Below are 24721 nucleotides of genomic sequence, written 5' to 3'. Positions count from 1 at the left end.
ATTTTTTAAAAAACATTTTCAATCAAAAATATAAAGATTAGCAGTCTAAATATTAGGCGGGTGGTAAATATCATAATACCAATATTAATATCAATTTTTTTTTATCCCTTCACTTTCAGGACTTGACGGGATTTAAATCCCGTCACTTTTAGGACTTGACGGGCTTTAAATCCGCCTCTGCTGAGTCAGAGGCAGTAAAATAAATAAATCTGAATCGTTTGAAAATAAATTTTGCAGTGTGAGATATACTTTGCAGCATCTGCAGCAGTAAGCATTTGATTGTACTTCGTTGTATCAAGATTTAACAAAAGTTTTCTCAAAAAATTTGTTGTTAAATCATAATTAGAAGAGTGCACTGCTTTTGAGTTTTAAAAATTAAAGCCTAATACTTGCATTATAAACATTCTAAAAAGATTTAATGTTAATTTGTTAATTCAAAATATAACTGCAGTATTTTACCAATTTGAACCAAAATTAGCGAATCAAACTTTGTAATCTTTTTTTTTTCACTTTTTTTTCTTAGAATTTTTTCGAGTTTATTAAAAACAAGCCAAAATTAATCGAGTCAGGCTATGTTGTTATTTATTTCCTAATTTTTACTATATAAGGATCGTATTGGCAAAATTGCTAAAAACAACCTAAAAGAAAATTAACTTAGTTTGGAATTGTGTTTGCATTAAAACAAATAAAATTAAGATATAAGCCTTTTTAGTTTATTTTTTGGTTAGTGCCCAAATTTTTGGCTTCCGAGTTACATTGAGTTAAGCATGAATTTTATTGTTTATTGTGGCTATGTGCACCGCAAGGCATGTGCAATGCTTAAGAATTTTTCTCAAGAATGATGACCTGCACTTCTTTATATGCACCGGAAAAATTAGCTCCATCATCATAGCCCTGACTTTTACAGTTCTTTAACTTAATTTGGCTTTGAGCAAAAACGTCTATCATCAGCTTCGCGATGTCGGCGTCTTTCTTTTATTTCTGATTTTCTACCTTCAGAAAATGCTCCTAAACTATCAATAGTTTGTCAAAACCAAAGTGGATGAATCAAAAACACAAAAGTTATTTGCTTTGTAAGTGACACGTCCGTTCCATCAACAAAATCGGAAAACTAGGTGGCTGTGTGAAGTTTTATAAATTCTTATAAATATATATAAGTTTATAAAACTATATAAATTGTTATAAATATATTTAAGTTTATAAAACTGTATAAATTGTTATAAATATATATAAGTTTATAAAACTGTATAAATTGTTATAAATATATTTAAGTTTATAAAACTGTATAAATTGTTATAAATATATATATTTATAACATTTATAACAATTATAACAATTTATAACATTTATAACAATTATAACATAACTATCGAAGTTTAGTTGGTGATTTTTTTTTTGCCAATTCCAATATTTTTTTCAAGAGAGTTTATTTAATAGATTCTATGTAATCTTTAACTAAACTCTCTTGAAAAATTGCTGATTTTAGTAAATACCTTTCACTCTGATAATTGTCTTGATTTTTAATGCTTTTGTTCAGTTTTTTTTATCTTTTTAATGATCTTGTTCAGTGGCCAGTTAAACATTTAGTTTAAATTTTTCATTAAATGGTTTGCTTGTTTTAAAGCGGCAACACGGGCAAATAAATGTTACTAAAACACTTAATCATGTGAATACTAAAAAATTATTGTGACTACATTTATCTTGGTTTTGACATCTAGCCATTGGTATTAATAATATGCTCCATGATGATGACATGTGTATTAACCAATTATATTTTGTATAAACTAGATGTTTTACTTCAATCCAAAAAGTGAAGTCGCTTTTGCCTTTTTTACAAAGGGCAGATTAAATTTGTAGACAAATATTATTTAACTTTTTTTTCTTATATAAAGTAATTATATTTTAAATCTATATACTATCATGGCCTACTGTTAATATAATAACAGTAGGCCATGATACTATTTATGTAAAAGTATTAAGTGGAAATTAGAGTACTAGTAAAATAATAATTTATGGTTTTTAAATTTATTTTCCATTAAAAAGGGATTAAAGTTTTAAATAGAAAAGTGAAACGACAGATGCTTTTAAAGCATTTTTATGAATTGTAATACTTTTTAATAAACATTGGCTCATAAACCTTTATAAGTATTTTATAATTATTATAACATGTTTTTAATTTATCTTTAATTTGTTGGGAACTTTTGACTCGCATTTTTAATTTTTATTCCACACATCCAACTTTTACTCTTTTACTCTTTTACAAATGGCGAACCATATTTATAACCATATTTATAACCATATTTATAAGCAAAAAAAGCGACTTTATTTTTTGTCCAATAAAATCCCGCAAGTTAGACATCTAGTTTATATAATATATCATTGGTATTAACAATGACAAATATTTAATAGTAAATGTATATAGTCGGCCCTTTTTTAAATCTAGCAATATACAGCTTTCGTCTTTACTTTGCTTGTTTATTTCTAAACCTCTGTTTCTTGTTACTTTTTTTTGTGGAAAACAAAAACCTAACTTGTTTAAGTAGTTTCTTAAAGAGTTCTTTAGAAAGTTCCAAATGCTTTCAGAAAATGGTCTTGTTTGCAAAGACTTTTTTTTAAAGTATGATAATGTTAAACAATTTGTATGTGATACTTCAGCGCTAGCAAAATATGAAATATATACAAAGAAAGTTGTTTTCAATTAGGCCAATTTTTTTTTACTTTTTGATGCTTTATAATCTTTATAATTCATCTTAGCAAACACACAGTTTGTCAAGATGAGTTGTAAAGAATATAAAGTATTTAAAAGTCTTTTGATAGATTTACTTTGCATTTCTTGATTCATTTTAGACTATATGATCTCAGTTTATTTTGGGGTTGTCCGTCGATTATTGGTATTTTGAAAAAAGGAGCCAAAGATATGTTGTTTTTCATATGTTCAAATTAATCATATTTCTGAAAAATCAAATGACTTCTCCGGTAAAAAGCCATCATTTTGTCAGAAAGTCTAGATCACTGGTAGAGTTTAAAAAAATAAAAGGCTATACAGTTAATTTCTTTTGTATACTGGTCCCTATGCACTAAAGATACAAACTAAATTAACAGCATCTATGCTTTGGTTATGCATTGATGCTATTAGATTGGTTTGAATGACTGGATTATTATGGCTGTGGATTATTATGGTCCAACATTCATAACATACAATTTACATAGCCTGATTCATTTGTTATAACTTTTTGAATGACCGCTTCTTGATATGTCTGTCAATTCATTTAAAATGTTGAGTCTGAAATTATTCGTTTTTGGTAAGAAGGTGCCACTTGCTCAAATGGTCAAGCGTTTAAGTGAAATATAAGTATTAGGTTGGAAGAAAAAGCACCTAACAAAGTAATCACTAGTGTTAAAGAGAGCTATTTTTTAAAACGATTTTTGATTCTTCATTTTGTAAAAGTGTACTATTTCAGTTTCTTTATTGTACCATGAAATTCAAGTTATAAGAAAACATATTGTCTTTGCCAAAATAAACCTTGTAAAAAAATAACTTTACAGAAATTTGAACTCAAACACAAAGATAAATCTTTTAAGGGTAAAACTAGGAATATTTTTTTTGCATTATGTCATGATTGTGTGTTTTAAATAAATTTGTTTACTTATTCAATTAAAAATATTTTAGGAGCAGTTTCATTAGTTTTGCAGTTTATTGAGGGATTTTTTTTTCTATTTCAGATGATGTTGCTAAACAATTTGCAGTCAATAATCTTTCGACAGCAGAAAAACTCAGGTGAGCATCAAATAGAAAGTTAGTCCGATTTCTGGTATTTGTGGTATTTGTTCATTCCGTTTTTTTATTTCGTTCTTAAAAATGCTTTTAACGTTGCTCTAACGCTTTTTCGACGTCATTTAGCTCAAATGTAACGTTGTTACAACGTCATTTTTACATCGTTGCAATAACGTTAGCAAAATGACGTTTTCCCGCTGTTTTATTTATAACATCATGGCAACGTCTTTCCAAGGATACGGAAGATGTTGGAATAACGTTGTTCCAACGTTATTTTTCTTATTGGGAAATCAATTTCAGTTAGTTAGTCTACTATTGCAAGATGCATTGATAGTTTTAATTTAATTTTAAACGTGTTCACAATATTCCAGAGAGAAAAAATTCTGAAGACATTATTAATGAAAAAGCTACTTATGCAGAAAGATTCATGAGCATTTTGTCTTCTATGAATGACAATAAAATATACTTTATTGATGAAGTAGGATTTAGTCTTTCAATGCGAATTAGAAGAGGACGTTCTTTAGCTGGAAAGAGAGCCAGACAAACAGTGACCAATATACGGTCAAGAAATATTTCCGCCTGTTGTGCAATGAACAAAAACGGAATTTTGAGTATGAAGCACAAACGAGAGCATTTAATACAGAAAACTTTTTTAATTTTATTATTCTAGTATTAGCACAATTAGTAATTTTAGACAATATTTGTTTTCATAAGGCTGCTGTTGTTCATGATGAAATCGTATGCGCTGAGCTTTCTTTGATTTTTTTGCCTCAATAATCTCCCTTTTTAAATCCTATTGAAAATATGTTTCCTGAATAAAAACAGTTTATTAAAGATGTTCGTCTTGAACTAAAGAGGTACTACGTGAATATAAGCAAAACGAGGCATTGAATATTACTAGCACAAACTGTACTAGTTATTTTGGGCACGTGCTTAGGTATATAATTCCGTGTTTAAAAAGTGAACCAATTATTGAAGAATAAACTTATTTAGTATTTTTTTAATTTTTATTAGGCGAGTCTTTGCAATTACAACATTTTATATATGATAAATATATAAACTAAAAAATTATGTTATCTGAATGAATTTAGAAAGAATCTAACTGTTTTATTTCTATATTATTTAAGGTATTCTTAGCGCTGTTGAAATTGAATGCGAAACAGTCGAAATCAAATGCAACGGTACCGAAATTGAATGAACACATTGTCAAAATGTACTAATACAATGTCGAAATTGAATGATACGTTGTCGAAATGAAGTCGGAAACTTTGTAAATTGTGATATAAAAATTTAATTTTGGTGAACTGAACACTGAGTCGGTTGAACCTGGTGAAACGGTTGTATTATTGCTTTCAAATTAAAGCGAAAATATTTGCAAAGATTTAAAAAAAGATTTAAAAAAAAAAATAAAGTTCGCCATCTTTTTAACACTTAAAATTTGCTAGTTAAAGCAAAAAAGTTGTCAAAAAACAAAATATTTGTCTTTTGTACCAAATGTATCAACTGAAGTGTAGAAGATTTTGTCGAGTTGGGCTCTTCGCACTATTTTTTTTTTTCTTTCCTTGATGGCAGCTGGGATAAATTTACAAAGAGCGTTTAATTTCGGAGCATTTTAACTGAAAGTCACAAAAATCATATGGAACCTTTATAAATAATGCAAGCGCTATGTGTAAATTTAGACATAAAAGTGTTTGATATATCATGTCTGTTTTATTATCTTCATTAAAGCCTACTTCATCATCCACATTCCAACCTACATCATTATCACTTAAAATCATTTAGCATAAAACTCCAACGATTAATTAACTTTAAAATTTAACCACTTCATTATCAACTCCTTCTAAAACGTATACAAATGTTACAACACTTAACAAGACTCAAAAAATAAGTATTATACAACGAAAAAAGTAAATGATTCTTTTGAGAGCTGAAGAGCAGTGTCTAAGTGCATTTTTTTTTTCTCTTTTTAACCATTTCAGTTTGCATTTGTTAGTTTGTTTTTACAATATAATGAGAGTAGATAAAAATTAATACAATTTATAAAGTAAGCAAATGCAACTAACATTTGAAAAACTAGGTATCTGAAAGAAGATCAGTATCGTAAGAACCTTATACTAGTGTAAAAAAAATATTGCAATAAAAAATACTATAAGTACAACATATTAAAATATACATACACATATCACTTTGTAGTAAGTACAACATATTAAAACATGCATACACATATCACTTTGTAGTATAGGTAATAGAGTTTGATAAATATTTCCATAATTTGAATATTATTGTCAAACTTTGATAATATGGAAGAGTAAAAGATTTTTCAGTTTAATTTTAAAAAGATGCAAAGAAGTAGGTAGATCGAAATTAAAATTAGGCAAAACAATTTTATTCCAAAAATGGGGTGCACGATAATCAATACAAAATTGGTTAAAGTTTGTTCGACAAAAAGGCTTATATAGAAGGTTGGTATTTCTTAGAGAGTATTTATTGGTAAGTTTCAAGGTATTTAAATCATTAAAAACGGCAGGAGAAAGATTATTTTTACATATATATACAAACTATTCAATATTGAAATTATTAAGCAAAATTAACTACACGTATTGACGACGATAGAGAGATTGTAACTTACTTTTTTCAGAGCTTGCCCAAGCAATATTTTCATAATTCATATAGCTATGAATGAAGGCATAACAAAGTTGGGATGAAACTTTTTTACCTATATAGATTCTGGCCTTATAAAGAATTCTAATATTTTTGGTAACTTTAGTACCAACATAATTAATATGTTGCTTCCATGTGATATTCTCATCAAGGAATACACCTAAAAATTTTGTGACGCAATATCTTTTTATTTCAATTTGGTCAAAAAAAGTATCAGTTAGAGCTGGGGGTAAGTAACATTTTTTAGTCATCGAATGAAAAAGAATGTATTTTGTGTTTTTAATATTTAAGGTAAGTTTGAATTATTTATTATTATTTTAATTATTTTAATTATTTATTATTATTTTATTTATTATTATTTTTGAATTATTTATTATTATTTGTTAATTATTAAATATTGCATTTGAACCAGCTAGAAATATTTTTTAGTTCTTCATTCGTATTAGTGAAGAGTTATATATAATTTAATAGAAGAAACATTTTTTTAATCATTAAAAGAAACAAATTGTTTATGGTTTGTTAAATAACTTTTAAACCATTTTAAAATTATGTCATTCACTCGATAATATTTAAGTTTATGAATCAAAATGCCATGATTTACAGTATTAAATGCTTTTGATAAATCTAAAAAAATACCTAGTGTGAATTGTAAATTTTTGAAAAAATTAGAGATTTCATGGACAAAGTAGATGATTGGATGCTCAGTAGAACCATTTTTTTAAAACCAAACTGATTTTTAACCATGAGCGAGATCTCGTCTCGTTCTCGTTTCTCGTGAGAAATGGGACTTCTCGTGAGAAACGAGAAATAGAAAATTCTTGCGAGAAGTAGAACGAGACTTAAATATTATATTATTTTCCAAATTAAAAATTATTATAATTTACAAAATGCTTAATAATTTGTTTTTTTAATTAATTAATATTTTGACTCCGTGATTTTAATTAGATTTTTTTTTTAAATCTAATTAAAAAATTTTAATTAGATTTTAAATATTTTTAATTAGATTTTAAATACAAAAACTTTTTGTATAAAATGGTGCACTTTCGACTTAATTTCATTAGTTTACCAGTGGAATTCAACTTGACACATATTGTTCATATTGAAAAGAAATATTCTTGCCTCATTTCAACGATCAAAAATGTCACCAAGAAAAAACAAAATACCGAGATATTTTCAAAAAACAAGTGACAGTGCTGAATGCAGGTCGTGCAAAAAGTCTTTGAAAACAAAAGATGGAAACACTAGCAGACTTCATCGTCACCACGAAAAAAAACACAGCCAAGATTACGTTGAGAATTCTGAAAAAACTGACGACTCTCTTCTTCCTCCTCCTAAGAAGAAACAACGAACCATGGTCGAAATGCTTGAAACAAAGTCCAAATATGACAAAGACAATTCCATTCAAAAACAGTTTGACTCTGCAATGCTGGATTACTTTTGCACCGATCTGGCATTCTTTTCAGCAGTCGAAGGAAGAGGTTTCAAGAAATTGTTTGACATTGCAAACCCTAAACTGAGCCTTCATCACAGAACAACATATTCAAGAAAGCTTTCAATTCGGTCAAGAGAAGTTCAAGCTGGAATGAAGAGCATAATAACGGAGATTACGTCAAATCTAAAAAGTGCTGCATTTACTTCTGACCTTTGGACTTCTTGAGCTCAGGACAACTACATCTCTTGGACTATTCATGCTATTGACGAAAATTGGAGACTACATCACTGGACGCCCGATGTCCAACAGTTCCCAGGCAGACACACAGGTATCTTAATTGAAAGAAAGCTGGATTCTTTCTTAGAAGAACTCAATTTGCCTGCTGATTTGCCAATGTACTGCGTGAACGACCAGGCAAGAAACATGAAACTTGCAGTCAAATTGTCAAAGCGCCTTGACCAATACTTGTGCAACAATCATATTTTGCAATGTCGAAGGAATAGCAGAAAGTGAAAATGAAAGTTGGAATGTATCTGAAGAAAAAGTTCTTAATATCTTTGAAAACAATCTAAATGTAAGTGGCGTAGTTATTGAAAGGGCACGTAGAACCGGAAAAACTGGGCTAAGCAAACCAAGATCAATCGTGATAAAACTCCTGAACTATAAAGATAAAATTAGCATATTAAAGAATTCAAAAAAGTTAAAAGGAACAGGAATATTTATAAATGAGGACTACTCCTTGGATACCCTAACCATACGGAAAAATCTCTTTGAAGAAATGCGAACTCACAGGAACAACGGTAAATATTCTGTTGTTATTTATGATAAATTAGTAGTTAAAGATTTTAAAAAATCACATAAGAATGCTTAAAGTATATTTATTTATTATATTTTTATATCTTAAATAATATTCTTAGTTTTTATTGTTAAAATGACGGAAGCCAACAGTTTTAATGTTTTTGACATATCAGAAAGGAAAAACGCACTAAACCGAATTAATGACGATGATAAAAACATGAACTTTTTTGACGAAATTTCAGTAGATACGACTTATTACAATGTTGACGATGTTAAACATGTTCTTAATTCTTCATCATCTTATTTTTCATTATTACATATAAACATCAGAAGCATAAATAAAAACTTTGAAAATTTAAAATTGATGTTAAATAATATAAGTAACAAGTTTAGTATTATCTGTCTGACAGAAACTTGGTGTCATCGAGACGCGATAAATTCTAACTTTCAATTATCAGGGTATAAACCTATTCATCAACCGAGAGAAAACGGCAATGGCGGGGGCGTATCTATTTTCGTCCTAAACTCATTGGTTTTTAAACATGTTGAAAACCTCAAAGTAAATGACGCTAATTGTGAGTCATTAACTATTGAAATAATTAATAAAACAAATAAAAATACATTTATAACTTCAATATATAGACCGCCAAACGGTAATTACAATCAATTTGAAAACCACTTAAACTATTTGCTACCAAAGCTTATTAAAAAAAATGTGTACTTATTAGGTGATTTTAATTTGAATTTATTGAATAATAAAGCTAATAACCAAGTCGTGAATTTTATAAATACACTTTTGCAATACAGCGTTTTTCCCATGATTAATAAGCCAACACGTGTGACTAAAACAACTGCATCTATTATCGATAATATTATTACTAATAATTACACAAGGACTAAAATCCAAAGTGGTATTATTAAAACAGATTTAACTGATCACTTTCCAGTTTTTCTGATAATAAATTCTGCAACCCTTGAGAATAAAATAAAAACAAAAACGGTATACGTAAGGAAAATAAATAATGAATCAATCGCCACGTTTCGTGATCTCTTACATGAAGTAAACTGGGAACTTTTAACTGATTCCAATGACGTTAATGATGGCTACAATTTTTTTATTCGCATGTTTACAAGACAATACGAAAAGGCCTTTCCAAAAATAAAAAAAATTGTTAATTCTAAAAATTTGTTAAGTCCGTGGATGACGAGAGGACTCATTAAGTTGTCAAAAAGGAAACAAAAACTTTACCAAAAATTTAAAAAAAAAAAGAACTACAAAAATGAAATCAAATACAATAAATATAAAAATTCTTTTGAAAAATTAAAAAAGCAATCCAAAAAAAATTACTACTCTTCGTTACTTAATAAAACATTTGGAAATGCAAGGAAAACATGGAATGTAATTAAAGAAATAACAGGAGTGGGAATTGTGAAAAGTGATAATCTTCCAAAAAGATTGCAAGGAGATGATAATAGAGGAGATGCTTTTGTTAATAAAGAAATTGCTGAAACATTTAATAGCTTTTTTATAAATATAGGAAAAGAGCTTGCCGGTGCAATTCCTGAGGGAAAAAAATCATTTAAATTTTTTTTGAAAAAATCTGATTCCTTCATGGAGGAGTCGGACTTTTAATTGATGAACTTCGACTAGCAATTAGTATGCTGAAAACAAATAAAAGTGCGGGTCTGGATGAAGTTAACCCTGATGTTGTAAAAGCGGTCTCAGATATTATAAAGAAACCTCTTTTTAAAATTTTTAATCTTTCCCTAAAAAACGGCATTTTTCCTGACCAACTAAAATTAGCAAAAATAGTTCCGATATACAAAGGCGGTGATGACTCAATAAAATCTAACTACAGACCAATTTCCATACTTTCTTGTTTTTCCAAAATACTAGAGCGTATTATGCACAACAGACTGTACAATTATCTTGAAAAAAACAACATTCTTTATCATAAACAGTTTGGATTTCGCAACAACCATTCCACGGAAAATGCAGTAATTGATCTTGCCAACCAAATTTTAAATGGTTTTGATAACGACAGTTACACACTCGGAATTTTTCTAGATCTATCAAAAGCATTTGATACTGTCAGCCACAAGATTCTAATTTATAAACTACACAATTATGGAGTAGTTCACTCCAATTTAAAGTGGCTGCAATGTTATTTACAAAATCGTAAACAAGGAGTACCATATGACTTATCATGTTCCCCATTTGAATCAATAAATTGCGGAGTTCCCCAAGGATCAATACTTGGACCCCTGCTGTTTTTAATTTATATTAATGATATTTATTTGTCTTCAAAAATACTTAATTATATTATTTTTGCTGATGACACAAATGTTTTCTTTTCTGACTCAAATTTAAAAAATATTTTTTATATTGTAAACACAGAATTAATATATCTTAATGAGTGGTTTGAAGCAAATAAACTTACATTAAATATTGAAAAAACGAAATATATTTTGTTTGCTAAGTCATCTAAATCCGAGAACCTTCCACTCAAATTACCTGAACTAACAATTAACAATATTAAAATAAAAAGAGTTTTTTCAATGAAAATACTAGAAATAATTTTCGATGAGAATTTAAATTGGAAAAGCCAAATAAAGCTAGTCGAGAACAAAGATTCAAAGACCCTGGGGATTATGTACAAGACAAAACATCTTTTAAATAATTTATGTTTAAAAAATTTATACTTTTCATTTATACATAGTCATATTAACTATTGTAATATTGCCTGGGCAAACAATCATTTATCTTTCCTAAAAATTATTTATACAAAACAAAAGCAAGCAAGTAGATTAGTTTTGGGCGCAAGTAGATACGAAAGTGCCGAGCCGTTACTCAAGGAAATAAATGCTCTAAATGTATACAAACTAAATATATACTATAACTTGTTATTTATGTTTAAACTTCAAAATGAAATGATTCCAAAATATTTTTTTAAAAGTTTCACTCGAATTAATCATAAATATGAAACAAGACATTCAATGAGTAATTACTACATCCCACTAACATCACTCAAAAAATCTGACTTCTCGACTATATACCGGGGACCACGCTTGTGGAATTCGGTTCTTGACGAAAATATGAAAAAAATAAAATCTATTGCTACATTTAAAAGAACTATAAAAAACACTTACTAAATTTAAACATTACGTACATTCTCTCATTTTTTTGAAAAAAAATCGAAATAGTTTTGTATTTTTAATTTTTTATGTACTTTATTTAATTTTAATATTGTATTGAATATGTATATGCATATGAAGCGAATTAAATTTTTTTTTTGTTTGTTTATTGTCTTTAATATGTATACGAATATGTACAGATTTGTAATTTTTTATTTGTTATTTCATATTTTAACTTTATCTTAAATTTCTTCTTTTTTTAACTTTAAGTTCTTTTTTTAACTTTAAGTTCTTCTTTAACCTTCTAAAATTTCTAACCAATTTTTTTTTTTAAACTTAATAATTTCACTCTTTTATGTAATATTGGAAAATGTAAAATTTGATTGTATTTTTTTTTTTTTTTGTATTTCACAAAGGGGCTTGATGATAAGTCATTTTGACTTCTACTTGCCCCAGTCAGCTTGTAATTATATATATTTGTTTAAATTTATAGATAACATTGTAAAATGTGTAAAATGACGAAATAAATAGAAAAAAAAAAAAAAAATGTGCAGTTCGAGACTCATTTGGAATGACTGCTGGAATGGATGATGCGTTGCAAACATGCAAAGATTTGGCTTCTTTAACTCACCAGTCAACAGTTGCAGCTGAGTTGCTTGAATCAGAATCAGACGCTGAAGGAATCAATTTTAGACAGTTACGCCAATCTGTTGACACAAGATGGAATAGTGAACTGGATTGCATGGCTTCTGTCCTACATCTAAAGAGTGAAATTATCAGCTTATGTGCAAATGAAGATATTTTTTCTTCAAAGACCATCAGTGCATCACAGTGGAAATCAATCAAAGGAGCAGTAGAAATTTTGGCACCACTTAAAGAAGCTACAGAAACGTGGTCGGCTGAGTCTATTCCAACAATTAACACTGTCGCCGATTCTCTTTATTTAATCCATGACAAAATTGATCAATTTATTGAGACGGATGGAAAAAATGGCTACGGTGTCTTGTATGTAAAAAACTTGAAAAGCTGCATTGAGAAAAGATTTCCTCTTTGTCACACTGGAAACTTATTGAGTGCTGCAGCAAACTACTTAAATCCTGCTTTATAGGGACTTCACTTGAAGCTCTTCAAAAAATTTCAAACAACAAAAGAATGGTTAGCCTCACAGATTAAGGATAATGTTGAGTGCCAACCTGTTGCCAGAGTCCTTTCAGCAGATTTGTTCCCTAATTCAAAACTGAAGCAAGTTAAACGTCAGACTTGAAACACAAGAGCCAACATCTGAACTGAATCCTATTTTGAGCGAAATGTGCCAGTATAAATATCTCCCTGATGCCAAAAAAGTCTCCCTATATATAAAAAGGTCTCCCTGATGCCAAAAAAGACTTTCCGATTCTTGATTGGTGAAAATTGCATTCAAATACATTGCCAGAACTCTCTTCATTAGCTAGACAAATTTTAGTTATTCCAGCAAGTTCAACTAAATCAGAGAGAGTTTTTAGCTCAGGTGGAAATGTCGTCCGATCATCCAGACACAACTTACACATTTGTGTCTATTTGTCAAAACCATATTTACATTTTTTTTTTACTTGGATTTTATTAAATTTGTTTTCAAAAATTGTTAAATTTCTCGTCTCGTCTCGTTCTCGGTCTCACGAGAAGTACTAACTTCTCGTCTCGGTCTCGTCTCGGTTTGAAAAAACCAAGTCTCGGTTTGAAAAAACCAAGTCTCGGTTTGAAAAAACTTTAAAGAGAATATTTTTTGATTTTTCAAAGCATTCTCATGTTTCCATTTATTTCATCAGCTCCAGGGGCTTTGTTTTTTTTTAAATAGATTTAATTGACACTTGAAACTCCTCAAATGATAGCTCAGAAAATATTTCATTGGAGAAAATCCAATCATCCATTGGTGTTAAAAAGTTATTGAACACAACTTGGGTGTTAGGAAATTTATTTGCTAGTTTGGAACCAATGTCAATGAAGAATTTGTTAAATTCATGAGCTATTAATCTAGGTTTAAAAACATCTTTGTAATCCACTCTAATCACCTGCAGTAGGACCCCTGAGCAAGTTTTTTGCTTTCCACCAATTTATCCTAATATTTTCCAAGTGCGTTTAGAGTCGTTCTTAACATTTTCAATTAATTTTGAGTAGTACTTCTTTTTTATGCTTTTACGAGTTTTTTCAAATAGATACTTGTAATCTTTGTATAATTTTTCATTTAGAGGTGTTTTTGATTTTAAATAATTTAAATATAGCTTTTGAATGATCTTTTAAAAACCTTAGTTATCCAAGGAGAATTTAGACTTTTTTGATTTATTGTTTTTTCACAAATAGGAAAATTGGCATCATAGACAGAATAGAATGTTTAAAAAAAATTTTCATAAATTTTATTTGCGTCGTCATTGATATTTATAAGCTTCCAATGAAGCAGAGATAATTGTTTTTTAAACTGTTTAATATTGTTCATATTAAATATTGTTCAATATTGTTCATATTAAATATGCGTTTACTTATTTTATTATTAGTTTTGGTTTTAATTTTAGTATTTGAGTTGCATGATAGAAATAGTGGGAAATGATCAGATATATCTGCTTTCAATATACCATTTTTTGTATTTTTATTGAATACATCAGTTGTAATATTGCTATCAACGAGAGTTGCTGAGTTTGTTTATACTCTAGTTGGACGATTAATTAGGGGAATTGCTCCTATTTGAAATATTTTACAGTCACATTTTATTTTACAATCATTTTCGTAGTTAAAAAAATTCACGTTTAGATCGCCAATAATAAATTTTTTTTTTCTTTTTTTTAATGCCTTTTTTGATAACATTTTGTTCAAAAAACGTGCTCAGATTCTCGCTCAGACCGTCAGGTGGTCGATAACAGCAGCTTAGTAAAACATTTTTAGATTCATTGTTTAAGATTTCAATACTTAAGATTTCAATAGTTAAAATTTCTTTATCGCACTCAGACAAGCTTAACGTAATGTGCAGCTAAATAATAACGTAATGCGCAAATAAAACGTTAATAAAACTCCGCCACCGCGTTTATTTGTATGCCACTCTTGAGATATTAACTCAAAATGGGAAAGATAAAAATTCGCTCTAAATTAAATCGTAAGTGCTTTTCCAAGTTTCAATTAAACAAATAATATTAAAAACATTTTTAGCTTCTTCTAATAAGTAAAGAAGCTTTTCCAAGTGACTTATGCTTCTGGTATTTACATGAAGGAATTTATATTGTTCGCTGTTATTGGAATTAAAAAGAAATTCTTCTATTTCACAAGGATAATAGTAAAAACAATAGTTATTTAAATCATGACAATAATTAGGGTCTTTCTCTACATTTATGTCTATTAAAGTTTTCCTTTTTGAAAAATTAAAAGCTTGGTGTTTAAAACCGCTAATTTCAGCCATTCCAGTGAGAGTTATAAAATCTCCTTTTATTTCCGCGATTACGTTATTTTATTTATGTATATTTTTAACAAAAATTTTATTAAATTTGATTACTACATACTTACCCTCTTTACGATGCCTTTTAACTTCTCACAATTTTTTACGATGTTCCAAGGTTTCTTTCGCATAATCTTCATTGATAAAAATTCCAGTGCCTTTAAGTTTTTTCACAAATGTTAAAATTTTGCATTTATCATTATAATTTAGGAGCTTGAAGACTACAGTTATTGGTAGGTTGTCTTTAACTTTTCCTATTCGACGGGCTCGCTCAACCATTATATCATCGGCAACTCCAAGCTGGTTTTTAAAGATCTTTTTAACTGCTCATCCCACGTTTCAGACATTCCACAGTCATCCCACGTTTCAGACGGCAGTTCTGCAACACCATCAACTCTTAAATTATTGCGAGGAGATCTGTTTTCTAGATCTATAGTTTTTTTTTTCTTTTCTATTCTCATTGTGTTTCTTCATTGATCTTTAAATTAAGTTGAGAAAGCATTTCTTTGATATTTTCCACTTGGAAATTAATACTATCTTTTATGTCGTTAGTATTTTTTCTAGTATTTTAATTCGGGATTTATTAAAACTAAGTTCTTTTTCAAGTTTATCTAGTCTGTCTGATATTATTTTTATGTTGGAACTCATTATTCAAAAAGTTTATCAAAAGTTTCTTCTTGTTTTTTTTATTAGCTTTTCAGTTTCTTTTAAAATATTTTGCTTCTGATCTTCAAGCTTAGATATTATTAGTTTCTCAATATTTTTCATTGATAAATCCATCTTTGCACAATTAAAAACAAGAAAAACTCACCTTCGAATCAAAATTTCAAATCACCTTTCAAATGTGGCAACAACTTTAAAAGCAACTTTCACTTTTACAAACTTTAAAAGCAACTTTAAAAAAAAAATAAAAAGATAACTTTCAATTTCCAAATCTTTCAAGTTTCCAAACTTTAAAGAAATAGGTCGAGCAACACTGCAACAACTTCCAAAATAACTTTCAAACAACTTTAAACCTATCAAAAACAAAGTAACGTTTAACTTTCAACACAGAACTTTTAACAACAATATAACAAAACAACTTTCAACAAACTTTCAACTAGAAAAATTTACATCAACTTTTAGCTTATCAACAACAAACAACTTTCAAACAAACAATACAACAAAACAACTTTCAACAACAAACAAACTTTCGAAAAGAAAAAAGAAAAAACAGCAAAACTTTTCTTCTTTCTTTCTTTCATCAAAAATTGGTTTTCTGGATACTTTACTTTTTATTTTTTTATCTTTAATCGATTTCTTTATTAAATTTTACAACATTTGAAAAACACTTAGTTTTTTTAACGGTGCGTGTTTGTCTAGAAGAGAGTTAAAGGTAGTGAAGAAATCTTCTTATGATTTATTTGTATTACTATTGGAAACTTTGATTACTTTATCCCAGTTGATTTCCAAGTAATCATCCCTGAATTCTTCACTACTTAATTTTTTGAAGTTATGAAGAATAACATTGCTTTTTCGAGAATTAATAATTCTTTTTTTAAAAGATGAATAAATTAGAAACTGTGGCAAATGGTCCGATATTCTAATAGTTAGATTGCCGAAAAAAATATCTTTAGAAGTTGAATTAGAAAATATATTATCAATTGAAGTACTTGAGTGATTGGTAATTCTTGTTGGAAAAGATATAAAAGGAAGAAAGTTATTTGAAGCAATGGTGTTCAAATACTCCGAGATTGAATTATCTGAGCTTGCTTTTATAAGATCGATATTAAAATCACCCATTATAAAGATAGTTTTATTTTTTTCAACAGCAAGTTTTCTTAAGTAGAATAGCTAGATATGAAACAATAAATTCATTAATATTCATGTTAAAATGGCGATAAACACAGCCTACTATGATATTAGACTTTTTAGGGAAAATGATTTCAACAAAAACAGACTCTGGTCAGAATTGGGGTTTATACACAAGTAAATCATTTCTAGATTTATAAACTAGCTTATTAGAAATGTAAAGTAAAGAACCTCCAAATGAAGTTTTTGTTGGAGTATGTTCATAAACATATCCACTAAGACTAATTGGAGTTGTTGGGAGTAAATCAGATTTCAGCTTAGTTTCTGTATATCCATATATCCATTTATTTAACCAAAAATTGAAAAATTACAACTTTTTATAATTTTAAAAAATTAGGTTAGGTGTCACTCATATAGTTAAAAACTAGTCATTGGAGTGACACCTAAATAAAATAAACAAACAAACAAAAAAATTCAGCAGTAATATTAATAAATGAAAGCAAGTGTAAATTAAATTAATTATAAAAAAATAATGATTAAAGTATAATAAATTAAATAAAAAGACAAAAAAATATGAAAACACTCAATTAATATCAATAATAAAAATCATTAGCAACAACTGGACAAATAATAACAAACTTTACACAAACGAAAAGGTAAGCACAAAAACTACAAAACGAAAACAAAAATTACATAACGAAAAGGCAAATACAAAAACTTCTACAAAATAAAATAAATTATATTTGTTACTCTTGCCGTATACAGAAAAGCGTAGAAAGTTTGTAATTGAAAAATTTTTGTTTATAGTTCTTTTTGTTATTTTTTCGAACTTCTTTTCTTTTAAGTTGTTACTTCGCTTTTAATTGATTGTTTTTGTTTTACTTTTATTCTGTTTTTCCGATTATACTAAATTCATAATTTATTAGAGATAAAAGTGAGGTTAATTCGTCAAAATGTTTAACTAATGAAGCGATATTTACAGTAGTCTCTCGCTTAATTGCGCACCCAATTAGTTGCGTATCCCAGGTAACTGCGCGTTTAGGCCCAAAATATTTGTGCTTCAATTTTTTACTGAGTTTTTTGTTGAAAGTGTAATTTGATCAGAAAACGTAACTATTATTTTCCTGTGTTAAGTTAAAAACTAGTTTTTATCATAAATATTTTGAGATAATGATTTTATTAGATGAAAATAGATAAATAATTCGAATTCGAATCGAAGTAAATGATAAATCTTGTTTTAAAAAGATAATAATAAGTTTTAACGATTTATATTCAAGTCTCATTGAAAAAACTATAATGAAAAAACTTCATTTTAAATTTAGCCGTCAATTTACAGTTCTCTTCCAATTTTTATATCCTTACTTCTTATGGCTAAAGTCAAAGGAAAAAGATTATCGGAAGATCAACGCGTCAAAATTATAGCTAAACTTAAACAAAAGTGATGCGCCAAGCAAACGACCGATTGCAAGAGAATATAATGTAACTGAAAATTCAATTCGATCTCTCTGGAATAATCGAGATCAAATAGAAAAAAGAAGTTTACTAATGACAGAAGGAGCTAGAAAAAAAGATTTCGGTTATCGTCTGGAAAATTTGAAGCAATAGAAAATGAGCAGTATATTTGGATTGATGCATAGCGTCGTTCGAAAATTGAAGTACCTCCATCGTTAGCAATTATGAAAGCAAAAGAAATCGTGCAAAAACTAAATATAAAAGAAGAAGAATTTAAAGCTTCTTGGCAATAGCTTGCAAACTTTCGTCGTTGTCGAGGCTTAAAATTGATGCATCTCTTTGGAGAAGGAGCTGAAGTTGACAAAGATGATCCTGTTCTTCTTCAGCAACTTGAGGACCTTTACTCAGTTATTAAAATGTACAAACCCGAAAATGTATATAATATGGACGAAACTGGACTTTTTTTTCGCTTGCTGCCTAAATATTCTCTGTTAATCCCCACTGAAAGCTTAGTAACTACAAGAGGTAAAAAAAAATCTAAAGAAAGAGTGACTTAACTTTTTTGCTCCAACGCAACAGGATCTCACAAAATACCCTGTTCTATGATTGGAAAAGCTGCACGACTTGCTTGTATAGTCGGTAGAACATGGCCTATACCGTATTTTTGTCAGAAAAATGCATGGATGGATGTCTCTATATGTTGGAAATGGTTCAATGAAGTCTTTTATCCTGAAGTTAAACACAAAACTGGCTTACCAGTTCTTTTATTATTAGACAATGTACCCGGACATTTTGAGGCGTTTGAGCCAAATCTTATAAAAGTTGTTTTCTTCCCTCCAAATTGCACAAGTTGGAAGCAACCATGTGATATGGGGATTATTGCGACTTTCAAGAAGCGATATAAATATCTATATCTCTCAGACATATTGTCATATTACAGCCTCAATGTAAATACAAAGGAATGATTGAAAGAAAATAGTCTTTTGTGCAAAAGAGGTGCAGCAGGAGTTGAATACACCCAGTAGGCACAGCGACGTGACAAAAACGTGAATTTCACGTTATTTTGGCACGTGACAATTAGGTGACTTTTTGGTCCCCATGAAATGACCAATTCACGTGATTTATGGACGTGTTTTTCACGTTACTTTTGGCACGTGATATTTAGGTGACTTTTTGGTCCTCATGAAATGACCAATTCACGTGATTTATGGACGTGTTTTTCACGTTACTTTTGGCACGTGATATTTAGGTGACTTTTTGGTCCCCATAAACTGTCCAAAAGACGTGCTTTTTACGTTAATTTTGGCACGTAATATTTAAGCAATAATTATGCTTTATAATTACAATTATAAGTGTTTGGATTCGTGTAAAGAAAAGAAACTCATCGTCGAGGAAATATTTAATACGTATTAAAATACATGGTTTTATTAGTCAGTATATTAGTTCTTGACATAAAAATTTTTAATTTGTAATAAAAGCTGCACTTTTGTTAAAATATCCTCCTTATATCCAATAAGTAATAAGTACGAAGTCGTAGATCTGCAACTTACGAAGAGCACGCTTCAAACTTATATATCTATTCTCCCATAAAAGCACGCTTCAAACATAATCTAACGAATCAGTCGATATTTTCTTCTATAAGAGCACGCATCAAACTTTATCTAATGAATCAGATTTAGCTAAAAAGAAACGAATAAAATCTTAAATAATAATATGATTATTTAATAATTATATTAAATCACAAACTTTTAAAACAAATCTTACTTTGAGAGTTGCTAACTACTTTTGGCAACAAGATTTTCTAGTGTGTTATTTGTTTTCTTTTATCTAAATCATTAAATAATTTTAAGAAAACAATACTACATACAGTGTAAAAAAATTAAAGTCATTTGCCTTCTAATTTTATACTCTGATTGCTAAAAAAGTAAATAAGTATTTAATAAAAAAGATGTAACAAAAAAGTCGACAGATGATTAAAAAAAAAGAAGTACATAATAAAAAATACAAGTTTAAAAAAATATTTTTTATCTATATATATCTATATCTAATATCTATCTATAGATTTATCTATATCTATATCTATATAAAGTTAATAACTGATGGGCGTGATTAGAAAAAGACCTGTACTCACCTTATGTGATAACATCTGTGTACTATGTGATAACATGATAATTTGTTTACTTTGTTTTCCATCTTCTTATATTTGCATCTGTTTCTGCATTAACTTGTTCATACATTAACTCACTAGATGCAAAGGTGACAGCCCACGAAGTTGCTTTAAATGAGTAATCTACAAAGTTTTGAACAGCATTAAATGTCATTTTAGAATGCACACAAAAATTAAAACAATTTATAAAAATGTAATAGTTATCACATAACCACAAAGCATTATAGTGGGGATTTTATATCATGATTTTCCTTATCCATGGTCAGATTTTCACCTTCAGGCTCCTTTTGTTGTGGAAACATTCACCATGGCTAAGGAGCCTCATCTACCCCTAATTATATATAATATATTAAGTATAAAACTAAAAATATGTATAATAAAGTATTATCAAATTAGGTCACCAATAAATACAGAGTGCTGAAAATTCAACTCAGAATCAAGTTGCATTCTCCAACAAGATATGAATTAAATCAAATTCTTACTACAAGGTGCGATCAAAAAAGAAGACAAAGAGAGGGAAAAGTGAAATTTAAAGTCAAACTTTAAAAGTTAAAAGGTTATTGGGTCTTACTACAGAATGATATTCCTAGGCAATAACATAACAATACCATTGGGTCTTCCTTGTCAATAATATTTTATGCAGAACTTATCATTTGTCATGTAGCTTAACAAATTTAATATTAAATAAGTTATAATAACTTATTTATTATCAAATTAATTACATTGACAAATTTGACAGTCTAAAATAATATACAATATGGTAGAAAAAAAAGTATACCTTGTAGTAGGGTTTGATCTTTTGCGTGTTGCAATATGATAATTATCTGCCATAACGTTACACAATTTTGAACTAAGCTTTATAATATATTTATTAAACCTAAATTGATAAAACTTAGTTATAAGATAATATGTTTGGATAAAATATTATATATGTGACATTTTATTTTTGTCAAAAATGCATTGCGGAGTTATAAGATATCTTACGCCCTACTTTTTAAATTATTATAAAATTACAATGCAAAATAATTACATTATTATAAAAGTAAAATAAAAAGTAATTACAATAATGATTATATAAACTACATATTTCATGTAATCATTATATTTAAAATATCCTGAAAAAATTTACGGAAAATATCCTGAAAAAATTCAGAACATTTCCCCCCTCATTTTTCCCATAATTTTGCATTCAGCCAAGTTGTTTCTCAATTTTTTAAAAACTTTTCTTAGTTTTTGTATGAATGATGACTAAAACAACATAAAAACAAATAGATGAATAATATATACTTGTTATGTTGTAATATAAGTTGTATGTATGGAACTTGTAATATAAGTTGTATGTATGGAAAATTTTTCGGATATTTGGAAAAAGATAAATTTCAGAAAAATATCTGGTATTCCGGGAATATCCCGAATGAGATAATCCCGGAAACTAAATTATAAAAAAATAGTAAATAAAGAATATCTTTCCAAGTTTCTAATCACAGGTTTTTATTATGAATAAAAAAAGTTCCAAAATACACAATATTTTGGCAACGTAACATTCACGTTTTAATCAAGTAAAATTGTCACCTGGACAAGGTCACCTTAAATATACATGATTGAAACATGAAGAAGGAAACGGGGTAAGAGCATGAATAAGTCGATATTTTCTCCAATAATAGCTCACAACACCAAATTTAGCTCAAAAGAAACAAATAAAAACTTAAATAATAATATGAATATTAAATAATCATCTTAAATCACAAATTTTTAACACAAATCTTACATGGTGAGTCACCAACTGTTTTGGCAACAAGATTTTCTGGTGTTGCTATTTCTTTGATCTAAATCATTAAACAATTTTTAAAAAAGCAATGCTATACTTGAGAGAAACTTGCTTTACATATTGGAAGGTTGTTAACATTGAAAGATAGGTAAAATGCAGTTTCAAATACAATAGCATCATAATTATCTTTTTGTGGGGAAAACATCGAACAAATCCGTGTTAATAACCTGTTTTATATTGTACATAATAACAATAGTAATAAAAGTCATATAATATATATATAATAATAATTTCATATAACTCGAATATATATATAATATTCATATAATATTCAAATAATATAAAAAAAGGAAATAAATAAGTATTAACCCTTTTTAACAAGTAAAGCACGAGATCAAGATGTCATATATTATAAAAAGATAAAGTATTTAATAATAATATATACATATATCAATAATAAATAACATAACACATTTATTTATTGATATTATCTTGGATAAATTCTTTAACCTTGTTGATAAAAACCAAATAAAGAAAGAAAATCTATTTTGGGTTTTTATCTAAACGACTCTTGAGTAATAATGTATACAGAAGTTCTAGAGACATTATTATTGCTCAAGAATCAAGAATAAGTTCTGCTACAACTTATAATTTGTCCATGTAGCTTACTTAATTTAATATTAAATTCGTTATAACATAACTTATTTCGTACTAAATTAAGTAAGCAAAATGGACAAATTCGCCAGTCTAAAATATTATATCATAAAGTAGAAAAAAAGCATACCTTGTATTTGAGCTTAATCTTATTTGTGTGGCAAATAGGGACGGCAAACAGGGTACTAATTTATTTAACTTAATTTGATATAATTTAGATATTAGATATTACAACTTAGAATATATTGTTTTTTTTAGTTCTGTTTTAAATGCATTGCGTTAAAAGATATTATATAGACCAATTTTTTTTTTTTTAATTATGATAATACTACAATAAAAATTAATTATATTATCATAGAAGTGAATAATTATAACTAATATAATGAATACAAAAACTATACTATAAAAAAATAATTAATATAATAAAAAATATTATTTCACATTTCTTATGCCAGTTTTTTTTGAGAATAAAAAAAGTTCCGAAAGACGAGATATTTTGGCACGTAACTTTCACGTGACTTTCACGTAAAATAGAAACCTGGACGAAGTCACCTAAAATACACGTGATTGAAACGTGAATAAAACGTTGCGTGCCTACTGGGCAGGAAGCCCGCACATCTTCTTGACTCTGCTAAGTATGTCAATTTTGTCAATTTTGTCAAATATGTCAATTTGGCTTGGAAATCAATTCAACCTTCATCTTTCAAAAATTGCTTCGACAAGGCAGAAATATTTTAGATTTCCAGTCCCATTAACACTGAACTATGCTCTGAGGAGGCTGACTTCACATCTTTTAATATGCTCTTGCTGCTGAAGGAAATTGAAGGAATAAGGCATATGATCAGTTCGGAAGATATCAGCAATTTTGAATCAATTGACTGTGAATATTCTCCAACGTATATTGAAGCAATCAAGGAAGATGTTGAAGATTGTTTGTCTCTCAAAGAAAAAAAAGATAATGCAGTTGCTATGGATAACAATTCTGATGAAGAAGAAGGTAATAATGATGAGATAGACGATGGTACAGACTTCTTAGGTATTGAATTTATACATTAATCTCTGATCGATATTGGCAAGCAATTAAAATGTCAAAAAGCTAAAGCAATTTTAAAAGACGACAACGATAAATTAATGAACAGCTACGAACAACTATCATCAAACATATGGTCATTAATTATGAAAATTAAACGAGAAAGGCTGCAGAATGCATATCAGCCTACAATTCATGACTTTTTCCGTCATGCATAATATATTTCTTAATAAAGATTTGTTTATATAGTTAATAATTTAGTTTGCTAAATTTTTTCTTATCTTTTTCTTATTTGCGCACCGCAGTGCCTGTTTCAATTTGCGCAATTAAGCGAGAGACTACTGTAGATGAAATAGAGAAAAGCAATTAATATTTATGTTTAAAGAGTTAAATTTTTCAATATCAATGTATTTACAATTGATTGGATTCTCAACTATGTTCGTATCATCATCGTCGTTGTTATTTAGCTGATAAGTAAAGTTATTATTAAGTTGATTAAAAGTATCAGATTCTTGGGAGCAGGGAAAAAGGGAAAGGTCATTTGGCAGATCATTGAGATGTAATATATTGTCAATTGAAGTTTGAAGACGTAGTTCATTAT

General features: G+C 28.2%; 1 protein-coding gene and 1 long non-coding RNA gene across 8 annotated transcripts; one reads left to right on the top strand and one right to left on the bottom strand.

Annotated features, from left to right (window-relative positions):
- Positions 1-18830: 18830 nt before the first annotated feature.
- LOC136080348 (jerky protein homolog-like) lies at positions 18831-19466 on the top strand. The gene is made up of 2 exons (XM_065796965.1): positions 18831-19026; positions 19081-19466. Exons 1-2 carry the CDS (start codon positions 18831-18833, stop codon positions 19464-19466), a joined length of 582 nt encoding a protein of 193 aa, XP_065653037.1.
- Positions 19467-19888: 422 nt separating this feature from the next.
- LOC136080817 (uncharacterized) lies at positions 19889-23368 on the bottom strand. 7 transcript variants are annotated; one of them, XR_010638665.1, is made up of 6 exons: positions 23221-23368; positions 22437-22494; positions 21447-22351; positions 20633-20791; positions 20266-20328; positions 19889-20180 (listed from the first exon to the last, which is right to left on the bottom strand). It is a non-coding gene; the product is annotated as an uncharacterized LOC136080817 (long non-coding RNA). The 7 variants fall into 7 exon arrangements; XR_010638667.1 differs by having other exon boundaries at positions 21447-21545; positions 23221-23360; XR_010638662.1 differs by having other exon boundaries at positions 21447-22494; positions 23221-23367.
- Positions 23369-24721: the final 1353 nt, after the last annotated feature.

The sequence above is a fragment of the Hydra vulgaris genome, chromosome 05 (genome assembly GCF_038396675.1).
Source record: "Hydra vulgaris chromosome 05, alternate assembly HydraT2T_AEP".
Lineage (NCBI taxonomy): Eukaryota > Metazoa > Cnidaria > Hydrozoa > Anthoathecata > Hydridae > Hydra > Hydra vulgaris.
Note: the sequence above shows the minus strand (reverse complement) of the source record. Positions and strands in the feature narration are given on the sequence as shown.

What these genes read in the sequence shown, in the direction of transcription:
- LOC136080348 (XM_065796965.1), top strand. Translation starts at nt 18,831, where the DNA reads ATGCATCTCTTTGGAGAAGGAGCTGAAGTTGACAAAGATGATCCTGTT. An exon ending in AAGCTTAGTAACTACAAGAG is followed by an intron (nt 19,027 to 19,080) that starts GTAAAAAAAAAT and finishes CCAACGCAACAG; the next exon opens with GATCTCACAAAATACCCTGT.